The sequence below is a fragment of the Mycteria americana genome, chromosome Z (genome assembly GCF_035582795.1).
Source record: "Mycteria americana isolate JAX WOST 10 ecotype Jacksonville Zoo and Gardens chromosome Z, USCA_MyAme_1.0, whole genome shotgun sequence".
Classification (NCBI taxonomy): Eukaryota; Metazoa; Chordata; class Aves; order Ciconiiformes; family Ciconiidae; genus Mycteria; species Mycteria americana.
Genome location: NC_134396.1, coordinates 4,365,576 through 4,388,693, shown reverse-complemented (window position 1 = coordinate 4,388,693; position 23,118 = coordinate 4,365,576). Strand labels below are relative to the sequence as shown.

The window sequence follows — 23,118 nt, the reverse complement described above, 5'->3', positions numbered from 1 at the left end:
AGGCAGATAGAGTGGCACTGCTGAAATGCAGCGGCAGAGAAGGGTAAAACCCCTGGTTGTAACCCCAGGGGAGATTGGGATGGGATGGGATGGGATGGGATGGGATGGGATGGGATGGGATGGGATGCGATGGGATGGGATGCGATGGGATGGGATGCGATGGGGGCTTTAACTGTGCACATTTTACTTCAGATGCCGTGCAGCGCAAAGAAAGCGCTTTACCGACATCTCACATCTACCAATGCCGTTACCTCCGTCACCCAACCCGACAGAGCACGGAGCCCTGGCACTGGAAAGGCGTCTGGTGGGGATGGGTATGAAGGCACTGCAAGGGAGGTGGCTGGATTCAGGATGCTGATGCCACCTGTGCCACTGGCAGGCAGGCGGGGAGCGATGGCACAGGGTGGAATTTAGGGTTAGGATGAGGTGGGAAGTGAGCTCAGGGAGCTGGATGGGGGAATCGGGGAGGGACCCAGATGTCCCTGGGGAAGGGCAGTGGTGAGCCCTCGCCTCCGCAGGGGTACCTGTGTGGACAGAAGCTGCCTCAGGGGGGGAGCAAGGGCAGTTTTTTAAAAAAGTTGACCACAGCTGACATGATTTTTAAATTTTATTTTTATGTGAGAGGCTGTTTATTGTTGCCTCGGAGAGGCTGGGCTGCAGCCAGAGCATGCCGTCATGGGGCGGACGAAGATGCGTCCTCACAGGATGGGGACAAGCTCGGCAGGACCTTTCCTTTCGGGGTGCGTTTGCGCGTGAAGACATTTCTGCCCACCCTGTGGGAAGCAGAGAGTGCCTGTGGGACGACCCACAGACACCGTGCACTCAGGGCTGCCAGTGCCGGCAGGTGACAGGGGTGTCCCTAAATGCCCCCCAATTTGCCTCAAGCAGCTGCCGGGTGGCCCTGGCCAGGGCCAGCCCCTTGCCAGGAGGCATTGGCATCCCTGCTGCAAACCCACTGGGGGTTCCCAGGAGTGGTCCCCTCGCCCAGGGGCATGCTCATCCTCAGGGGTCCCAGGGAAGGCCCCTCTGTGGGGCCACTGTCCCCCACATCCCCCCACTACCTCGTGGCTTTCCAGTCCTCCTCGAGGGACCCGACGGCTTCGCGCAGCAGCCACATGGTGGTCAGCGTCTCCTTCCCGGCCACGTCCACGAAGCACTGCCCCGCGAAGGCGGTGGTGGCGTCTGGGGGAAGCGCTTGGTGGGGAGTCGGTGGGGATGGCACCCACGCTTACGGGCTGCTTCCCCCTCCCTGGGGTCCTCCCAGCCGCAGCCGCGTTCCCGCTCCGACAGCCACCCAACCCACGGCGGGGAGACCTGCCCTTTCCCAGCCGCTCCCTCGGGCGAGGCAGGCTCTGCGGCACCGCATCCCCCATGCCCTAAGGGGGTCCGGACCCACCACGGTCGCCTCGGGCTGCCCAGCAGGGATGGCTGCAAAGACGCTGGGTGAGGAGGGGCCGCCCCGTGTGAGCCCGGCGCTGTCTGTTGGCCCCGCGCTGCTCAGGCACCGCTGCCTCCCTCTGCTTAGCTGCACCCAAGCGTCCCCCAGCAGACTTCCAGGCAGAGGAGAAATCCTGCTGGCCGCCTGAGCGGCTCCCAGTGCCCCCGTGGTGCCGTCCCCAGGTGTCCCACCACTTACTGGAGAACTTGTCCCAGCGCACGGTGAAGGCAAAGGTGGGCCAGCCCCCCTCGGTGGGCTGCTGCTGGGCTCCCTTCAGGGGGGAGGCGCGGGCACAGCCGCCGGCGAGGGTGACCCGTGTGAGGTATTTCCCCTGGAAGTCCCCGTTGTCCCTCACCGCCGAAATCTCCATCAGCGAGTCCTGCTCATTCCTCCACAGCCCACTGAGCTGGCACTGAAGGGACACGGCCACGGCCCTCTGCCCCCGCGCACGGCACAGAGGGGGACCCCATCCCTCCCACCGCCCCATGGCAAGAACCTGCTGCAAGTGCGACTGCAGGGCACGTCTGTCCCTGTCCTCAGTTTGGGGAAATGCTCCCCCAGATGCTGCTGGCTGCTGAGTGGACAGTGCAGCAAGGCCAGCACGTCCCAGCCTGTCAGCACGCATGGTACACCCAGACACAGACCCCATGGCAGGGGATGTCCTGTGCACTGTCCCCCCAGGCACAGACCCTGTGGGAAGGGATGCCCCATGAATGGTGCCCCTGAGCACAGACCCCATGGGAAGGGATGCCCCGTGCATGGTGCCCCGGACACATATCCCATGGGAAGGGATGCCCCGTGCATGGTCCTCCCAGGCACCCCAGGAGACCCTGTGGGAGGGAATGCCCTGTGCATGGTGCCTCTGTGGAGCAAAGCTTTGTGGAGGTGGTACCAGGTGGCTGGGCATGACCCAGAGATACCTGCCCATCGCCTGGACTAGGTGCTTGCAAAGTGCTCCTGCTTGTCCCAGCCTAAAATGGCATTTAGGAGAGAACCGCTGGCTGCCCACACTGCATCCCAGTGTCATGTCTGCCGCATCCCCATCGCCACCGGTCCCCGTACCTTCCTCTCTGCAGGGGTGACGCACGTCGCCAGGGCCAGGGCCAGGACCAGGGCGAGAGCACCGCTCCCCATGGCCGCAGGGCTGCAAAGTGCCCGGCACAGCTCCCTCCCAGCCCCACGCTCCGGCCCCCTTTATAGGGCTGTAACCAGAGCCCCACGGGCACCGAGCTGGCAGCCGCGGGGAGGGTGGCCGGGTGGCAGGGCGCCCGGGACAGGCGAGGTGAGGTCTGTGTGACCTGGGCAGTGCTGGAGGAACGCAGGGACGAGCACGGCTGTGGAGAGAGGCGGGGGTGCAGGGATGGTTTGCACATCCACTATCCAAGAGGCTCTGCCAGCCCATTCCTTGCTCCGTGACGGAGTCCTTGGGGTGGGCACAGCTTGGCGCCGCCCCACTGCCACCGTCCCAGTGCTGCCATCCAAACACAGTGCTGCAGCAAGCACAGCCCGACCAGCTCTTCTCCGCTGCACTGAAGGGTGGTGTGTCTGCCCACGGGAGTTCATCCTCGTGGCAGTCCCCTCCTGCGTTACAGGTTTCTGCTGCTGTTTCTAAGCTGTTTTCTCTCCTGGCTGTGCTGGGCTTTCCCTGGGTCTGGGAGCTGTGACTGTCACTGCAGCGGGAGCTCTTGGGCACCCCAGAATTAATCCCTCTTGTTAGTGCAAAAGGGCTTTCCTGGAAGATATGTAGATATTAGCATTTGCTTGTCTCTGTGGAGGGGACACCCTGTGCGTGGTGCTCCCGTGCACAGACCCCATGGGAGGGGATGCCACATGCATGGTGCTTTGAGGCTGGGCAGAGCACAGCTACACAGCAGAGCCCTGCCTGAGCCCTCCCAAGGGGTCCCTAATGGTACAAGAATGTAACAAGGATGGGCAGGGGGCAGGGGTCCTCAGACTGCCTGGTTCTTGCACAGGGACACGGCACAGCCACCTCCTCCAAGATATCTCTCCAGCCGGGTGAGCATGTCACTGCTGATGCTGCAGGGGAAGATAGAGCTGGCACCTGGCTGTGTCCAGTTCAGGAGGGATCTCTCTGGTCCCTGCCCTGCACAGGGGATGAGCATCAGCTTCGAGCATCCTCCAGAGACATATCTGCGCCAGGCTTGAAGACACCTGGAGGGCCACCCTGCTTTTCCTGGGGAGTGGGATGTGGTGATTATAAGGCAAAGTGGGGGTCTCGAGGGAGCGCGGCGGGTGGTGAGGGCTGCGATGGAGGAGACGAGGTCATGGGGGGGGGTCACGGCAGGGGACACACACCGGGCCTCGGGGATGGTGACAGGAGATGCCATGGGATGCCGTGTTGGGGACGGGGAAGGAGGGCACTGAGCCACGACATGACAGGAGCCGGCTGGGTGTTTGCAGTAAAGCTTTATTGGCAGAAGCGGGTGGGGGGGCAGGAGGGGGGGTCCGCACCCCCGGTGCTGCTGCCGGTCCGGGAACCCCTGCGCAGCCACCCTCACTCCTTCTGCGGCTGCAGGCGGGTGAAGACGTTGGTGCCGACCCTGCGGGACAGACGGACGAGACATAAGGGTGGGAAATGCACCGTTGCACAGGGCAAGTGCACCCTCCCAGTGCCGAACACCCACCCAGCCCCATCCCACCCCCTAGCAGCCTTTGCACCTTAGCGGGACCCCCAGGGAGACCGTGCACGGGTACCCCGACCTTGGTCACCCCCGCACTGGCAGCGGCTCTGCCGAGCGCTGAGCACCACGGGGTGGGGGAGCCCCAACCTGCCGGGGGTGCGCAGGGGACCTGCCCGGGGCAGGGACGGGGGCTCACCTGGTGGCTTTCCAGTCGTCCGTGATGTTGCCCACACATAACCGCAGCAGCCACATGGTTTTCAAAACCTCCCTTCCCTTCTCGTCCACGAAGCACTGGCCCGTGAAGACGCTGACGGAGTCTGCAGGGATGGGACGGGAGGTGGCGGTGAGCGTGGCCGGGGCAGCAGGCCAGTGCTGAGCCATGGCCCTGCAGCCTGCCCCAGCGCAGGGGACAGTAGACCCGGGCTGTCCCTGCCCTCTGGGGACAGCTGTGACGGGGCGAGCAGGCAGGAGGGGTCAGAGAGCTGGGGGTCTCGCATGGAGATGGGCAGAGAGCAGCAGGGCTCAGCCCCCGGAGCACCCTCTGCGCCCTGGGACTGGGAGGTGACACCAGCCAAGGAGCTCTGGGGTCGAGGACGGGGGAGCACCAGAGGGGATGGGAGGGCATTGGGGACACTGCAGGGGAAGGCAGGGACTCATCAAGGACACTGCAGGCAGGGCAGAAGAGCATCAGGGACATCACAGGGAGGGCAGGGGAGGTCTGGGGACACTGCAGGGAGGCTGGGAAAGGAGAAGCACCTGAAAAGTTCCAGTTGACGGTGAAGCCAAAGGTGGGCTGCCTGTTCTGGTCCGTGCGGTGCTGGGATCCTTGCAGCGGTGACACTTTGATTGTGCTCGGGTAGTCAGCCACAGCTGTGTGGTAGGAGCCGGAGAAGTCACCTTTTGAGTCCACGGCCTCGATGGTCATGTTGGAGCCCAGGTCGTTCCTCCAGCGCCCGGTCAGCACGCACTGGAGCAGAGGAGACTCAGCGCTGGTGCCGCAGCACAGCCCGGGCACGGGCAGGGCGGCAGGAGCGGGCACCCCCAGGAGCAGCAGCCCCCTGCCCACCCTGCCCCGTGCATCCCAGCCCTGCCGTTACCTTTCTTGTAGAGAGGCCGGGAGCCACCAGGGCCAGGCTGAGCACCAGGAGGACGGGAGTCGCTTGCACCATCTCTGCAGAGGGCAGGCAGCTGGCGTACGCGGGGATGTGCTCCTTGCAGGGCTCTGCCAACGTGCCTGCTCTCTCGCCTTTTTATTGCTGCCAGGGCTGCGGGTGGCAGCCCCGGCCAGGGCATTGTGCAATCCAGGTGTTTCCAAATTTGCACTTCCCAGCCGCATGAGAGGGTGGTTGCAGGCAGATATTCCCAGAGGTTCCTGCTGAAACCATCCATCCTTGCTCACATTTCCCTGGCACCTTGCAGGGAGGCCCTGGCTCCTGCAGGTCAGTGCCTGCCAGGAGGGATGCTCAGCCGGGGAAAGCGCTCTCGGGGGCTGTTCTGCCTCCTGCCCCCCATTTGCTACCCCACTGCCGTGCCCGGGGTGTATAGGGGTGCCAAGCAGCCTTAACCCCAATGTACCCCAGGATCAGCTGCGGCACGTGGCCTCACCCTGCTCCTCCTCACCAGGCATCCTCGATCGAACCCACCCAGCACCGGGCTTCTTTTGGGGCTTTGCTTTGTCCCCCCTCAGTACTGAAGCAGCTGCAGATCAGGCTCAAAGCACCCGGTCTCCTCTCGCCTGGGGCTGGACTGAAGGTTTGCTGCTGTTTTTACAAACTGGCTTTTGTTGGAAGGAAATTATTTTGTTTATGAAAAACAAACATTCCCTGAATATCTTGGACGTCACATTTTAATGCTGACAAAAATTGTATTTACGCAGGGATTCTTAAACAACTTTAGGTAGGTATTTATAAAATTCCCTTTACGTTATGGTAGTTGCTGGCCAGGGAGGCTGAAGTGGCTCAGTTCACACCAGATTTTCTCACCCATTCCTCAATGATGTTCAAGGCGGTCTCCTAAAATATGTGTGTTTTAATTCCCTCAGTCATCTCAGCAAGAGCTGATGGAGCCCCATTCACCAGAAAATGGTGAATGTCCTGGTGAATAGGGCTCCATCACCAGAAAAGAGTTGCCTTGTCTCCTTTTCTTCAAATGGAGACAAGGCAACTCTTTGCAACGTCTCAGAAATACTTCCCAAATTTTGCTTTCCCTTTAATCTCACATTTGAGCCCCAGTTTCTCTGCAACAGTAAAATTCATCGCCGCCCGGGCTGGGAGCGTTGCATCTCTGCTGCTGGCATCTCAACGCTCCCCTCTCCTCTCCGCAGGAGCCCCACGGCCCTCTCGCACCCCTGCCTGCAAGAGCTCCCTGGGCAGAGAGCTGGCTGCCCGTGGGAAATTGCTGCCCCAGTGTTTGCTTCCCTCCGTCTTAGAAATTAACTGCACAACAAGGTAGGTTTTCCCGCACAGCTGCTGTTTGCTTCCCTCCGTCTTGGAAATCAACTGCACAACAAGGTAGGTTTTCCCACACAGCCGCTGTTTGCGTTGGCTGTTTTTTCGGCAGGCAGGCGCTGCCTGGAGCGCGGCCAAGGTTTGCGATAATGAGCAGGGTCAGTCTGGGAAGGTTGCAGGGGGCAGGAGGGGCAGCCATCACCCCCTTGCCATCACCCCCTTGCCATCGCTCCCTCGCCATCATCCCCTCGCCATCATCCCCTGGCCATCACCGTGGTTCAGGGAGCTCCTGCAGGGACCCCACGGCCACCGGTGGGCACGGGGATGGGCAGCACAAGGTCTCCGTGCTGGCTCCGCTGCCGATGGCAACCCACAGCTCATCGACAGCCGCAGGTTTATTTTAGCATCGCACAAACAATATCGGTGCTATCTGCCCGTAGCCTTTATTTTTCCCGTATTTCGCCATCCCTATCCCAGCGGCGTGTCTCGCGGGTGCAAGGATGAGCTCAGTGCTCAAGGAGACAGATTTCTTGGCCGGTCTCAGCCGAGCCAAAACCAAAACGAGCTGAGAGCTGGGGTATCTCTGTGGGGTTTGCACCCTCCAAAGGGCAGCCAGCGAAGCGGCTCGGGCTGGTAATCATTACCACGGCTGAATCTTGCAATGCCATGCCTGCGCCCTGGCGCAGCAGGGAGCGGGCAAGGGGGAATGGGCCGGCAGGGAAGAAGTCCAAAGCGGAAAGTGCTGAAGTTGGCAGGGCTGCGGTTTAAACCCGGGTATGTCGGGGCCAAGAAGGGGTAATGAATAATAGGAAGAAAAAGGTGTAAGAGACTGAAAGAGTTAATGTCTCAAACATTGTGGGGAGATAAGGCGCAATTTGCATGGGGACACGGCAAGTCGGCTAGCATGGGATGGGGAGTGCTCTTTGGAGGAGAGACTAAAAGAGATTTTGTCTTGTGAGACACTGAAAGAGGTACTGTCTCAAACGTTGCAGCGAGATAAGGTGCAGCAAGTCGGCTAGCATGGGACGAGAATAGCGTGTCGGAGGATGCACAGTCACCACCTATGGCCAGAGGTCTCACAGAGTTTTATCTAAGGAATGGGCCTGCAAGCCCCTGAAACTTGGAATGAAACGCCTCGCAGCTCCCTACCTCCTGTGGGAGCTGCATGAAGGGAGACAGTCAGGAAATGGTATGCTCAATTAGAGCATTACACCCACACATATCAGGTGGAGGAAGGAACACCCAGGACACCAAATACAAGACAAATCATTTCCGTTCCCCTGGAAAAGGAAGCTCCCCCTACCTACCCAAGGGAGGCCGCTCCCTATGAGTCCCAGCTGAAAAATGTGTGGTTTACAGATGCCTCTGAAAAGGGAAGGAAGGGTTTGGAAGTATCGGGCAGTAGCCCTGCGTGTCGACTCTGGAGAGCAAATCATAACCGAGGGTGAAGGCAGCGCACAGGTAGGGGAACTGGTGGCAGTCTGGAGTGTAGTTACTAGAGAAGAAGACAATACCGACCCCGCGTACATCTATACGGACTCATATGCTGTATTTAAAGGGTGCACTGAGTGGCTCCCTTTTTGGGAGCAGAATCAATGGGAGGTAAACCGGGTGCTGGTATGGCAAAAGGAAAAATGGGAAGACATTCTGCAAGTAGCTAAGGGAACCCCCATATTAGTAGGCTGGGTGGCTGCCCACCAGGGAGAGAACCACCCCGCACACCAAGTAGTAAATAACCAAGTAGACTTACTCACCCGCTTGGCTGTGATGACAACAGAAGGAAAAGAGGAAAAATGGGAGCATCTATTACAGTGGCTGCACGTTAAACGTGGCCACTCGGGAATTAAAGACCTCCTCAAGGAAGCCGGGAGCGGAGGATGGCCCGTCACTAGGAAAACGTGTGGTACTGTGATTTCTGCGTGTGGCTTATGTCGCACTCGGATGGAAAAACACCCGCTACAAGATCCTCCACTCCACCTCCGGGACGGGAAGGGCTTATGGGAGACCTGGCAGGTCGACTACATAGGGTCCTTCAGGAAATCAGAGGGGAAGCGATATGTGTTAGTAGGGGTAGAAGTTGTGTCTGCACTTGTCCAGGCCAAAGCTGTGGCGTGAGCGACAGGAGAAAATACGGTGAAGGGGTTAAAGTTCTGGTTTAGCCTCCTACCCAAGCCTCAATCAATACAGTCAGATAATGGCAGTCACTTCACTGCAGGGGTGGTTCAAGAGTGGGCAACAACCAAAGGGATACAATGAGTATTCCACACTCCTTCCTACCCCCAAGCAAATGGGATAGTGGAAAGAACCAACGGACTTTTGAAACGCACCCTAAAGCCGCATGATCCCGGTTGGCCGGGATGCCTGAGAGATGCTGTAACCAAGGTCAATAGTCGATGGGGGGTCAATGGATACCCTAGGCTTACTGCTTTCTGCCCAAAACCCCCGAGTCTCCTCCCAGGGGCAAAGGAACCGAAGGGTTCCAAAGTAGTCCCTCATTACCCGGGGCAACTGGTACTAGTAAACCTACCCACGGCGGGAGAAGTTCCGCTAACCCTAAAGACTCCACTGAACCTCTATGCTTGGGTGGCTATTGACGCCCATGGAAAGGATCACAAAATTAACAGCAGGTGGATAATCCCTTCCTTTTAAAACTGGTTCTAAAAGGGACCGAGTTTTCCTTTCCTTTTGCAGGGGGAGAACCAGACCATCGCCTGCTAACATACCGATCTCGTGGGAGGAGCGCTGGACCTTGATGAGTAACAATTGTAGTCATTGAATATGTACTTACAATTTCTCATGTGGACGGTGGTCCTCCTCTCCTCTGGGAAAGGAGGACATGGGGGGAGTGGCAACAATACTCCTTCAAACCTTGCATGGGAACTAATTCATGGGTTTACTAGAATCTGGAGTAGAGCTGACCAAGGGATATATGTTGCCCTTCCCCAGTCAACCAAACAAGGACTGAGATTTTTTGTTGCATTGCCCAATATTATGTGTAACTTGGAAATGAATCAAACTATAGAACAACCCTATGTCTTGTTCCCCCTTTTCCAGACAACTTATACTGACCAGGAAGATAATTACCTCTTGACCAATAGCTATTCTGAAACTATTCACCGTGCTGCAATTAAGAACTTTGCGTGGGGGCAGACTGACACGTATTTTGTTTATTACAACAAGTCTGATTTAAGTTTCTGGGAACGGTCCTCTTGCAATGCTACTCACCCACCAATGAATTTTACCTATGGAATGAAATCAGTGCTCCAGAACAATCCGGCTGGCCTATATTCTGTACCTTGCTCCCATTTCCCTTTGACTCCTTCTTTCACCCATTAGAACAACTGGATTTTTATGAGGCCGATTATTCCCTAAACGTGAACCTCTCTTGGTGTATCCAACTTCCCAATAGCACGGGGTGTGAACCTAGAGACCTGACAAATTTACAGTGGACGTGGTCACAAAGGAGACCCCTCCTGCAACTGCTAAGGTATGCCAATCCCCCACAGCATAGCTGGTCTGATCTGTTTACATGTGCCAAAGTTCTTAACTGTAGCACCGGTGCTGGGCGTTAAAGGAGAAGCCGCTGCCCGAGCACTCGCACACCTCTCAGGGAGCAGCACACGCACCACCCGAGACTTCAACTGCTCGGACCGCGGTCCCTTCGCAGCGGCGGCTCCACGGAGCCGACGGGTGCCCCTTTTCCACTCCTCGCTCATGCACTCACTCACTCTCGGGCACTTCCTCTCCCCTCTGGCTCGACCCGAGGTTTCCCAAAGCAGAGTCTCTGATATGACGTGCGCCAGACGAATTTATTGGTCCAGCGGTGAAAACAGCTCGAGCTGGGTGCCTCCGGAGAGGGACCCAGACAAAGAAATCCCTGGGTAATTATACCCTTACAATCTAAATTCCCCTCCCCTCAGGAGACAGTTCGGACCAACAGTAGTATCAGGGTCTGGGGTCTTCCCGTTCTTCATTGGGCCCTTTCATTGTCTCCAGGCGGGCCGATTCTTCTCTTATCTCTAAGATTGCAGCTTCTGCTAAGGTTGAAGCCTCCTTATCTTTCTGGTTTGCACCGGTTTCGGGGGCCTTCCTTCATGTAGCCAAGTAAAAGTTCAGTGCACGGTCGGTGGACCTAGGTGAAAGCTCTTGGGGCCTAAGACTTCAGCAAGCCTTGATACTAATGCTAAAGCGACTACTACAACACTGGGGACCCCCCCGAGACCTGGCTTTTGGAGAGAGTAAGGGTTCTGATAAGGAACGTGTATTTGTTGGGGTTATCCTTGCCGTGGATACAGAAATCGGGATATTCTGTGCAACAAAATTTATGACAAAACTGAGAATCATGGTGGAGTCATGTATTGTGGCATACCCCATACACACTACCCTTCGAAGGCCCTGCCACTGAAAAGAGTTAAAATCCCCAAAGACAAAAAGAAATGCTGTAAATATCTTGGTTGCTCAACTCTAATGTATGTTTCCTTTTAGTTTGCCTTTCACAGATAATTTAGCCTAGCCTGTCAGTATTGTTGGCCTTAAGTAAGGAAGCTTAGATAGTAGAATTGCTAACGAGCATTCTTGATTTGAAGGAAACCTAGGTATGGTCTTTCCCCCTCCTAACGATAATCACAGAATCATATAGGTTGGAAAAGACCTTTAAGATCATCGAGTCCAACCATAAACCTAACACTACCAAGACCACCACTACACCATGTCCCTAAGCACCTCATCCAAACGCCCTTTAAATACCTCCAGGGATGGCGACTCAACCACTTCCCTGGGCAGCCTCTTCCAATGCTTGATAACCCTTTCAGTGAAGAAAAATTTCCTAATATCCAGTCTAAACCTCCCCTGGCACAACTTGAGGCCATTTCCTCTCGTCCTATCACTTGTTACCTGGGAGAAGAGACCGACCCCCACCTCTCTACACCCTCCTTTCAGGCAGTTGTAGAGAGCCATAAGGTCTCCCCTCAGCCTCCTTTTCTCCAGGCTAAACAACCCCAGTTCCCTCAGCCGCTCCCCATCAGACTTGTGCTCCAGACCCTTCCCCAGCTTCGTTGCCCTTCTCTGGACACGCTCCAGCCCCTCAATGTCTCTCTTGTAGTGAGGGGCCCAAAACTGAACACAGTATTCGAGGTGCGGCCTCACCAGTGCCGAGTACAGGGGACGATCACTGCCCTAGTCCTGCTGGCCACACTATTTCTGATACAAGCCAGGATGCTCTTGGCCTTCTTGGCCACCTGGGCACACTGCTGGCTCATATTCAGGCAGCTGTCAACCAGGTCCTTTTCCACCAGGCAGCTTTCCAGCCACTCTTCCCCAAGCCTGTAGCGTTGCGTGGGGTTGTTGTGGCCCAAGTGCAGGACCCGGCACTTGGCCTTGTTGAACCTCATACAATTGGCCTCAGCCCATCGATCCAGCCTGTCCAGGTCCCTCTGCAGAGCCTTCCTGCCCTCAAGCAGATCAACACTCCCACACAACTTGGTGTTGTCTGCAAACCTAGTGAGGGTGCACTCGATCCCCTCGTCCAGATCACTGATAAAGATGTTAAAAGAACTGGCCCCAACACAGAGCCCTGGGGAACACCGCTTGTGACCGGCCGCCAACCGGAGTAAACTCCATTCACCACCACTCTTTGGGCCCGGCCGTCCAGCCAGTTCTTTACCCAGCGAAGAGTACACCCGTCCAAGCCATGAGCAGCCAGTTTCTCCAGGAGAATGCTGTGGGAAGCAGTGTCAAAGGCTTTACTGAAGTCTAGATAGACAACATCCACAGCCTTTCCCTCATCCTCTAGGCGGGTCACCTTGTCGTAGAAGGAGATCAGGTTGGTCAAGCAGCACCTGCCTTTCCTGAACCCATGCTGGCTGGGCCTGATCCCCTGGTTATTCTCTACATGCCATGTGATAGCACTCAGGATGATCTGCTCCATCAGCTTCCCCGGCACCGAGGTCAGGCTGACAGGCCTGTAGTTCCCCGGGTCCTCCTTCCGGCCCTTCTTGAAGATGGGTGTCACATTCGCTAATCTCCAGTCAGCAGGGACCTCCCCAGTTAGCCAGGACTGCTGGTAAACGATGGAAAGGGGCTTGGTGAGCACATCTGCCAGCTCCTTCAGTACTCTCGGGTGGATCTCATCAGGCCCCATAGACTTGTGAGTGTCTAAGTGGTGCAGCAGGTCACTCACCATTTCCCCCTGGATTATGGGGGCTCCATTCTGGTCCCCGTCCCTGTCTTCCAACTCCGGGGGCTGGGTACCCAGAGAATAATTGGCCCTGCTATTAAAGACTGAGGCAAAGAAGGCATTAAGGACCTCAGCCTTTTCCTCATCCTTGGTCACTGTGTCCCCTCCCCCGTCTACTAGGGGCTGGAGATTCTCCTTAGCTCTCCTTTTGCTGCTAATGTATTTGAAGAAGTGGTTTTTGTTGTCTTTTACAGCAGCAGCCAGACTGAGCTCTAGCTCAGCTTTGGCCCTTCTAATTTTCTCCCTGCACAGCCTCGCTACACCTTTGTAGTCCTCCTGAGTTGCCCGCCCCTTCTTCCAGAGGTCCTAGACTCTCCTCTTTTTCCCGAGTTCGAGCCAGAGCTCTCTAGTCAGCCAGGCCGGTCTTCTTCCCCGCTGGCTCGTCTTTCGGCACCTGGGGACAGCCCGCTCTTGTGCCTTTAGGACTTCCTCCTTAAGGAATGTCCAGCCTTCCTGGACTCCTGTGCCCATAAGGGCTGCCTCCCAGGGGACTCTCTCGACCAGTCTCCTAAACAGGCCGAAGTCCGCCCTCCGCAAGTCTAAGGTGGCAGTTCTGCTGACCCCCCTCGCTGCTTCTCCACGTATCAAAAACTCTATCATTTCGTGATCGCTCTGCCCAAGACAGCCTCCAACCATCACATGGCTCACAAGTCCTTCTCTGTTCCTGAACAAGAGGTCCAGCGGGGCACCTTCCCTCGTTGGCTCCCTCACCAGCTGTGTCAGGAAGTTATCCTCTGCCACACGCTCCAGGAACCTCCTGGACTGTTTCCTCTCTGCTGTATTGTATTTCCAGCAGACATCCGGCAGGTTGAAGTCCCCCACAAGAACAAGGGCCAGTGATCGTGGTGCTTCTCCCAGCTACTTATAAAATAGTTCGTCAGTCTCCTCATCCTGGTTGGGTGGTCTGTAACAGACTCCCACCACAATATCTGCCTTGTTGGCCTTCCCCCTGATTCTTACCCATAAACACTCCACCCTACCGTCACCATCATCGAGCGCTAAACTATCCAGACACTCCCTGACGTACAGGGCTACCCCACCGCCTCTCCCGCCTCGTCTGTCCCTCCTGAAGAGGTTATAGCCATCCATCACCGCACTCCAGTCATGCGAGTCATCCCACCATGTTTCCGTGAAGGCAACCATATCATAGTTTTCCTGGTGTACAATGGCTTCCAACTCCTCCTGTTTGTTGCCCATGCTGCGTGCATTGGTGAAATGGTGATTGGTGCATTGGTGAATCATTAGAGTAAGAATGCTTTGCCTGTGTTAAATCCTTGGTTAGCTTAGACTAAGTGGTTGTCGAGTATTGTTGCAGAAAGCCCAGATCTTGAAAAAAGAAGTAATCTACTTGTGATTTGTGATTTCTAAAGGACAGAGACAGCTCGGGAATGACCGAAAGGAAGCCATCTGCAGGACCCCAGAACCGACCATGGTAAAAGAGCTGCGACCCTTTCTGGGGATGACAGGTTGGTGTCGGTTATGGATTTATAATTATGGACTTTTAGTTAAATCCTTGTACGAACTGTTGAAAAATAGTCAGACACAGTTAACATGGACTGATGAAGCCAAGAGGGCGTTCAAAGAATTGAAATTGGAATTAATGAGAGCTCCAGCTTTGGGCCTGCCAGGCATAACAAAGCCCTTGTGGTTGTTCTCATATGAGACAAGGAGTGGCTTTGGGAATTCTAGCCCAGAGGCTGGGTCCTTATAAACGAGCAGTAGCATATTTTTCCAAACAATTGGATGAGGTGAGTAAAGGATGGCCGGGATGCCTTCGGGCAGTTGCCGCTGTTGTTTTGAAGCTCGAAAATTCAAGAAGCTCGAAAATTGACTTTGAGAAAAAAGATGGTTGTGCATACTTCCCATGCTGTAACTTCCATTTTGGAAGAAAAAGGAGGACATTGGCTGTCACCATCAAGGTTTCTGAAGTATCAAGCAGTCCTGATGGAACAGGATGATATAGAAATCGTTATATCTGCTGTTATTAACCCCTCTTCTTTTCTAATTAATAAGCAGGAAATGGAGACTGTTGCACATGATTGTGTAGAAACCATTGAGACCGTATACGCAAGCAGGCCTGACCTGAAGGACAAGCCACCGGAAGAAGCTGACCACACTTGGTATACCGATGGGAACAGTTTTGTAAAGAATGGAATTTGAATGGAGACAATTTGGTTAGTACGGTTGTTTGTTTGTGCATTTGTATCTGATTTTGATTTACATGTGCGTACGTGGTATACGTATATGTCTGGCATACGCGTATTTGAACATCTCTGATTACTCTATGTCAACATTTACTATCTGGGGATAGTAGTTGTTATGTGCAAGTGTTTGTGTTCCAGTTTTTGTTTTTGTCCTTGTGTTGTATAAATTTAGAATGGGGAACCAGCAAGGCGGAATTTTGAGAGAGAGTCATTTGGGCTGCATTATGGCTCACTCAAAAGATATTGGGCAACCACCTGGAGGGAGTGTGAATCGTAAAACCTTGATAAAATATTGTAACCAGTGGTGGCTTTTATATAAGTTAGAGGATGGAGAAAAAAGGCCTTTTGAATGGAACTTTGAAGTATAACACTTCGTTGCAACTCATGTTGTTTTTGCAGTGAGAAGGAAAATGGGATGAGGTGGTTTATGCAGATGTTTTTCACTCTGTGGAATCACCCTGAGTGGCAGAAAGAGTGCAGAATTAGTTTGGCACCCCAGGACCCTATGGTCTTGGCAATAGAAAAGGAGAGAAATAAGCAAAATGGGATCTTGAAAAGGTGTTGTTCAGCGTGTAGCATTGGACAGAGATGTTTGAAAGTTGGTTCGCAGAATGAAAGGTTAGAGGATGTGGATGCGGTGTTTAGTGAACCGGAGAAACGGACGGTTTGAGAGCAGCTAGACTAGTGCAGTACAGGGAATAAGAAATGCTGTCCCAAAATCAGTAAAATTGGTCTAAACTGTATAAGATAAAACAAGATAAAAAGGAGTCACCTACTGACTTTTTGAATCGGCTAAAGGAAGGAATGCAGAAATATACTCCTTCAGACCCTACCTCCCAAGAAGGTAAAAGTCAGCTAATATTTCTGGTTTTGGGACAGTCGGTTGATGATATTAGAAGGAAATTACAGAAAGTGCAAAGGGCAGATGCAAGGGACTTGGAAGGTTATTGGAAACTGCTTGGCGAGTGTATCGCAATAGAGATAGTCAAAAGGAAAAACAAATGGGAAAAACCCTTGCTAATGCTACAGTAGCTGCTTTGCGCACCGTACAAGGTCAGATACCCCCTCGGAGCAACAGCAATGAGGGAAGAGGAGCTATGAGAAGTGGTGCAAGTGCAAGTGCCAAGATGGGCACCCCACCTGCCGTGTTCCTTGGACAGACAGCTGGACGCTCCCACCACCTCTCCCAGACAGACAGACACCTCTCCCCCCGCCACATCCCATGGCAGGAGCGAGTGCGTGTGGCCGGTCTGTGGCCACAGCCAGGGTTTCTCTGGGTGCCAGGGGGGCATGTGGGACCAGGCAGGGAGCACCTCGCTGCCAGCACGGGCAGGGGGTGGCTGGCTGCCCCGGGACGCCGTGCCGGCTACCGCTGTACCTGCGAACTGCCACTGCACGGTGAAGCCGAAGGTGGGCTGCCCCTTGGCACCGGGGCGCTGCTGGGCCCCTTGCAGGGGTGACACCAGGATCTGCTTGTTGGTGGCCGCCACGGCGGTGTGGTAGGAGCCCGAGAAGATCCCAGCCGCGTCCAGGGCCGAGAGGGTCATGTTGGAGCCCAGCTCGTTCCTCCACAGGCCCTGCAGCTCGCACTGGGGACCGGGGGTCGTGCCGGCACCTTGGGCAGTGCCGAGCCACGGCCCCCCCCTCCAGCTTGCCTGGGCAGCGGGATGCGTGCCCCACGTCTCTGGGGCCGGCACGGCCCCTCCGCACGGCAGCTGGGACCGGGGGCAGGGGCAAGCCAGGGCCAGCACCTCTCCCTCCCGTGGCAGGGCAGTGCAGAGCTGGGGGTGCTGGGTACCCCCCGACCAGGGGTAGGTGACCGACACTACCCCCGGGGACAGCACAGCCAGAGCTGGCAGCCCCCTCGGTCATGCACGCTGCACCCTGGGGTGGCATGGCACGGCACAGCACGGCACAGCATGGCACGGCACAGCACGGCACAGCAAGAGCGTGCAGCCCCTTGGACACAAACACTGTGCTGGGATGGCACAGCACAGCACAGCATGGCACAGTGTGAAAGCATGCAACCCCCTCGGCCATGCACACTGTTCCCCAGGGGAGGCACGGCACAGCACAGCATGGCACGGCACGGCACGGCACGGCACAGCACGGCATGGCACAGTGTGAAAGCATGCAACCCTCTCGGCCATGCACACTGTTCCCCAGGGGAGGCACAGCACAGCACAGCACGGCACAGCACGGCACAGCACGGCACAGCATGGCACAGCACGGCACAGCACGGCACAGCCGGGGCGTGCAGCCCCTCATCCAGTCACTCTGCACCCTGGGGACAGCACAGCATGGCACGGCACGGCACAGCAGGGGCAGGCAGACCCCCGGCCGGGCGCTGCCCGCAGGCTGCCCTTACCTTCCTGGCAGCAGCGGCGTGGGGGCCGAGCAGGGCCAGGGCAAGCAGGACGCAGCAGCTGAGGCTCCCCATGGCAGCAGCGGCGGCAGCGGAGCCGTGCACGGTGCCCTGGCTCTGCTTGCGCTGCTGCCCCGCGCCCGCTCGGCCCCTTTTATAGCGGAGAGGGCTGCAGTCGGGCAGTGGCCGCCCATGCTGGGCCTCCTGCCAAGGGCCACCCTGGTGGGAGATGGGCCACCAGCCACCACGCCAGACTGAGCAAAGTCACCTTTTGCGTTCACGGCCGCAATGGTCATGTTGGAGCCCAGGTCGTTCCTCCAGTGCCCGGTCAGCACGCACTGGAGCAGAGGAGACTCAGCGCTGGTGCCGCAGCACAGCCCGGGCACGGGCAGGGCGGCAGGAGCGGGCACCCCCAGGAGCCGCAGAGGGGAAGCTGGACAGGCCACAGGTCCCTCGTCCACCCAAGAGTATGTACTGCCAAGTGTGATGAGCGCAGCCGTGGGCTGGGGAGGCAGGTCGCATCTGGGAGGGCGTCCCAGCTCCTGGCCAGCCCCAGAAAGGGCTGGGGACCCGGCCGAGGAGCTCCTCCATCCTCCCAGGATGACAGTCCATGCTTGCAAGGCTGCAGCCAGAGCTGGGCAAGGAGAGAGGCAGAGGAGCAGAGCAGGGTGTGCAGTCCCAACCAGGGGGCTGGCATGGACATGGTGGAGGGGCCAGGAGCTACGGGACTTCATTTATAAGTGAAGTGATAGGCTTGAAAATCGGATTTATTCTTTTGTCATCACTGCAGCGTGGCTGGGTACCAGTCTGTGCCTGTGCACCCACCGGGAGCGACCAGCCATGGAGTCCCTGAGTGACCTGGGAACTCCCTGGCTCCGTCTGCTTAGGTGGGACAACAGCTGGACTGAGACAGATGATGGGCACTGAGATGCTGGGCACTGAGATGTTCAGTGTTGAGACATTCGTAAACAGTAGATAGGAACAGTCCCTGCAGAAATGGTTGCACAGGACAGTCTTCTGCACGTGGTTAAGACACCTAAGTGCTGGAGGACCCCTGCAACGGAGACTCCTTCTCCATCCGGACAGTGACCAACTGTCTGAGGGATTTGATCCACTATGCGAGCATGCCAAGATCCCAGTAAATTAGTTTTTCTTTTTTTAACCGATACACTATGTGCGAGCACCTGTGCAACACAGACATGGCAGCAGCAATATACTGCGCATGATGGCAAGGTGCTTCCTGCCTCCTCCTGCTCCCCGTGCCCCTGAAGGCATTCACGGTGCGTGAATGACCATGACCAAGACCAAGGCTTGCCGTGCAGCAGCAATGGTTGGTTTTCCTCCCAGAGGGAGGTCTGCAGCGGAACTGAAGGGGACCCTGCTGCTCACCTTGGCTGTGCCGATGAGCCCGAGCTGGAAGGAGGCAAATAGTGCTGGGTCTGCGGCTCAGAGAGGCAGAGCAGACGTGAGCAGTGTGCAAAGCACTGTGAGCAGGTCTTGCAGCTGGGTAAAACCCAGTGCTGATGAATGCCCCATGCCCACGGGGAAACATCCTCAGCCACAGGCCCCCCCCCCCAGACCCCCGCAGCACCCCTGGCACACCATGCCCTATCACCTGCCATCCCAAAACCGAGATGCTGGATGCCTCGCAGCCTTGCTGCGTGCCCTGATATAGGGACTGGCCTTGCAAACAGCTCTGCTAGTCCATGCTCGCTGCATTTCTCACCGGTACCATGGCTGCCTGCAAGCGTTTGCAGGCTGCTCAAACCATGGTTAGCACTGCCACCTTGCTGGAGTGCCCCAGGACTGCTGCACAGCCTCCGGAGAGCCCTGCCCCAGGGAAACGTTGACAGGAAGGCGATAATAAAGTCAGGAGGATGCATGCAGTGATGATGCAAGCTTAGCGGGACGTCCCACCGCTGAGCTGGCCACGCTTTGGGGTGAGAGCAGAGTCCTGTGGTCCTTCTGCCACCCTCTTTTCTAATTCTCAGGTTCCTCCAAAGCAGGTAAAAGGCTGCACAGACCAAAGGACACCGTAGCAGAGGGGCTAGCGTAAAGGCATTTTGCTCAGAAAGGCTGTAAGGGAACTGAAAAAGCTGGAGAAATTCCAGGGAGGCACCGAGAAGGAAACAGCAGCATTGCTCCAGGAGCAGAAGGTGGACCCAAGGGAGAAAACATGCAAGTCTGCAACAAGGCAGGCTAAAACACAGAGCAGGTGGAAAACGTGCTAAAGCCACAGACGCTGCAAAGCTCTCCCATGGCGTTCATGGCAGGAAGCCCGGGGGAGCAGCGGGAGGTGGCAGCCCCACCAGCCCACTCCTGCTTTTAGGCTGCTCAAATCCCCAGGCAGGGTGCCAGCGTGGGGAGTGCAGCACCGTTTGGGGTTGTTTTGGGACTGGACAGCTTGAAGACCAAGTTTCAGATTCAGACCCAGAGCTGAGTTTTCTGGAAATCATTCCTTTCAGCGGGGAGGGGTGACTCAGGCAGCACCAGCACTGCGCGTTACAGTAAGTCACCAACTCTGGCAGGCAGGGGTTTGGGGCTGGATTTGCTGGATGTCTGCTTTCCAGCAAATTACACATATTTCCCTAGGAAGAGTTTTGGGGCTGGATGTGCCGCGGCTACCGGCGCAGTGCTGCCGGTACAGCGCAGCCCTCGCCGCTCACCAGGAGCGTGGGCACAGCCTAGATCCCGCACCTGCCTGCCTGGGGGCTGCCTCAGAGCGGGGGAGGGTCCCAGCCGGTTTTTTGGGGTGCAGGAGGGCCCCCCAGCTTACCCTCCCGTCGCACTCACCTGGCATCAAGCAGGAAAGAGCCAGTGCTGGCCCGTGCTTGGTGTCAGAGGGTCACTTTGGGGATGCACCATCCTATTTGGGCTGGAAAAGGGGCTTTCTTGCAGCCAATCTCTTCCCGGAATAACAGGGTGAGAGCTTCACCCCGCACCCACCACAGTGCTTTAGGCCAGCTTGCCCAGGACATATCCACAGACTGCACAAGCTTGGGTTTAAAGGAAAAAATTCTGATTTTGTTTGGTTTTTGGGGACATCTTCCCCCAGAGCTGAGAACAACCCCGATGCTGGTACACACTGATGCTGCCGAGGGGTCTCCTGGTCTCCCAAGCCCAGCTGAAGTAAGCGGGTTCTCCCTCCTCCTTTCAGCCCAGCCGAGTGAAGAAGTTGCGGCCGGTCCTGTGGGGAAGCAGAAGCCCATCGGTGCCCAGCTGGCAGAGAGGCAGGAGTCCCAGCGGGGTGTCCCTTGGCTCACCTGGTGACTTTCCAGTCACTGGGCAGGAAAACTTCTTCCAGGTGACAGTGAAGCCGAAGGCGACCGTCCTCATCCAAGTGCTGGGAGCCAACGAGGGGGGACGGCCCATGGGTTTCTAGGGGCTCAACACAGCAGTGTGGTGCTCGCCGGAGAAGTTGCCCCGGCTGTCAACTGCGGACACATGCATCCTGGAGCTCAGCTCATTCTCCCACCAGCCGGTCAGGTCACACTGCTGGGGGACGAGCAGATGCGTGCCTGGGGGCTGCCCGCACACAGCCCCCCCCCCCGCCCCACGGGCTGAGCTCCCTGCCTGTGCCCCCCTGATGCCCACGGGGTGCTGGCCTCACCTTGCCGTTCCTTGCGGGGTGTTTCTGCTCACGGCTCGGCCACCCCTATGTGTTGGTCGCCTTTGCCTCCGTGCCAGCCTTTTCTCCCCTGGGGATCTCAACTGCCTGGCAGAGGAGCTTGGAAAAGAAAGAAAACACAGGGACAAGCTGTGGGTAGCGGCACAGCAGGGTGTTTCCGGAGCTCTGTGAGTGCTCAGGCACTCGTTTTTAAAAGACATGATTTCTAAAGTCGACGCCATCTCAGCAATGTCAGGAGGGCCAAAAGCTGTGGTAAGCTGAGCAGAAGGGAAGAGGTGAAGAGGAAAAGCTAAAGGCAGGAGCCCCAGAGAGGCAGGAATACAGGCAGGACCCCTGCTCCAGCCCTGCCAGGTGAGCTGTGCGACCCCAGGACACATCTGCCTGTGCGTGTCGGGGACGTGTGCCGTGCTCGGCACATTCGTGTGGCACAAGTGGAGAGCCCGCTGGGACAGGCAGAGCCCTCGGGTTCATGGCGGGCTCCTGCATGGGCAAGGAGGCGGCACGGCCAGTGCCCTGCGGCATCCACCTGCGAGGCTCCGGCTCCTGCTCCGAGCACTGCCTGTCCTCTCCCACGCTGCAACTCCCCGGGCAGGGGAAAGCCACCCCCTGGGGCAGGGTCCCCAGGTTACCCCTGCCACAACTGCCCCGCATGTCTCCGCGGCGGGGGTCCCCACATGCGTGCCCCCCTGCACCAGGGAAGGCATCCCCGTGCACACCCCTCCCGGGGACCCAGAGAACCCCGGAGCATCCCCCCCTACTGGGAGCACCCGCCTGGGCAGGAGCTCCCGTCGGTGTCCTCCCAAGAGCAGGGGGGCCCCCTGCTGCCGGGGATTCCTCCCGCGGGTGCGTCTCCCACGCGTGTCGTGTCCCCCTCCCAAGCGCTGCAGCTCCTGCATGTGCCCCCCCCCCGGGCTCCCCGCTCCCGCCTGGCTCCCCGCCGCTGCCTTCCCGGAAACTCCCGGGGGGCACTGGCGGGAGGGACGGGGACGGCGAAAGGGACGGGGACGGGGATGGGGACCGGGGTGGGGACAGGGCGAGGACGGGGGTCAGACGGGGATGGGGATGAGGATGGAGAGGGTGATGGTGGGGATGGAGACGGGGATGGAGACGGGGACAAGGGTGGGGACAGGGCTGGGGATGGACGCGGGGACAGGGCTGGGGCTGTAGACAGGGCTGACTGGAGCTGCCCACTGACGTGGCCCAGCCCGGGGGTCCCTGGCCTGGGTCCCAGTGTCTCCTGGCTGAGGGCTGTGCCTGGGCTTCACCCCTGCCTTGCAGGAGCCCCTGCACCCCAAACCGCACCCTGGTCACCACAGGGGACGGAGAGCAGGACGGGGAGTCGCGGGGGCAGGGCGAGGGGGTGTGCGCAGGGATGGCTGGTGATGTGCAGTGGCTCCGGGGATTTGGCAGACGGAGGAAGCAAACCTGCCACAACAGCAACAGGAAAACCCCAGGGCATTGCGGGCCGGAGGTGGGCAGCCCTGCTCGCACGTACCAGGGAGAACAAAAGGCCAGCAAATGTCGGGGCAGGATCAGACCAGGGTGTACTGCTGCTGCGGAGGAGCAGGACAGCTGCTGAAGGATCAAGGACAGAGCCGTATGGGAAGCGGGGCCAGGATGGGGGATGTCTGGGGCAGCTGACAAGTGCGGCTTGGGGGGCGGTGGCACTATCAGTGCTGGCTTGCTGTAAACCCTCTGGTTTTGCTTTCTGTTTCTGTTGCCCTGTTGAGCAAGCAGGCTGCTTACATCATGTCCTATCCTGTGGGCTGCCTTCTTAGGAGACGCCAAGAGACAGGGAATTTGCAGCCGTGGGGGTGATGAAAGGCCAGACGTGAAGTCTTACTCCCCGGGGGTTCCGCACGGTTCTCAGTGGCCCCGTGTCATCGGGTGGGGTCCCCCCACCAGGGCTCCCAGCCTCATCCTCCCACTCCCACTGGGGTCCCGAGGCTTTAACCTCACAGACTGTTTGGAGAAGTGTTTGGGACCCACTCATGCTGCTGGTGACAGCCACAGCGGGCGTTTGGGGAGGGTGAGCGTGAGAATGAGCACAGGGTAGTCAGGGCAGTGCCAAGGATGCCAGCGCGCAACGGGGCTGAACTGAGGGGCTGCGTGTGGAAGGCGGGGGTGAGGATGAGGGTGCAGGGGTGAGGATGAAGGTG

General features: G+C 57.5%; 3 protein-coding genes across 3 annotated transcripts; all 3 read right to left on the bottom strand.

Moving 5' to 3' along the window:
* Positions 1 to 673: 673 nt before the first annotated feature.
* Positions 674 to 2,572, bottom strand: LOC142402779 (avidin-like). Its single transcript, XM_075488606.1, has 4 exons — positions 2,501 to 2,572; positions 1,637 to 1,850; positions 1,062 to 1,182; positions 674 to 773 (listed from the first exon to the last, which is right to left on the bottom strand). Exons 1-4 carry the CDS (start codon positions 2,570 to 2,572, stop codon positions 674 to 676), a joined length of 507 nt encoding a protein of 168 aa, XP_075344721.1.
* A 1,282-nt stretch (positions 2,573 to 3,854) lies between these two features.
* LOC142421872 (avidin-like) lies at positions 3,855 to 5,309 on the bottom strand. The gene is made up of 4 exons (XM_075527044.1): positions 5,178 to 5,309; positions 4,837 to 5,047; positions 4,277 to 4,397; positions 3,855 to 3,999 (listed from the first exon to the last, which is right to left on the bottom strand). Exons 1-4 carry the CDS (start codon positions 5,247 to 5,249, stop codon positions 3,954 to 3,956), a joined length of 450 nt encoding a protein of 149 aa, XP_075383159.1. The 5' UTR covers positions 5,250 to 5,309; the 3' UTR covers positions 3,855 to 3,953.
* Positions 5,310 to 15,699: 10,390 nt separating this feature from the next.
* LOC142402778 (avidin-like) lies at positions 15,700 to 17,406 on the bottom strand. The gene is made up of 3 exons (XM_075488605.1): positions 17,335 to 17,406; positions 16,345 to 16,555; positions 15,700 to 15,704 (listed from the first exon to the last, which is right to left on the bottom strand). The coding sequence occupies exons 1-3, from the start codon at positions 17,404 to 17,406 to the stop codon at positions 15,700 to 15,702; spliced, it is 288 nt and encodes a 95-aa protein (XP_075344720.1).
* Between the last annotated feature and the right edge of the window lie 5,712 nt (positions 17,407 to 23,118).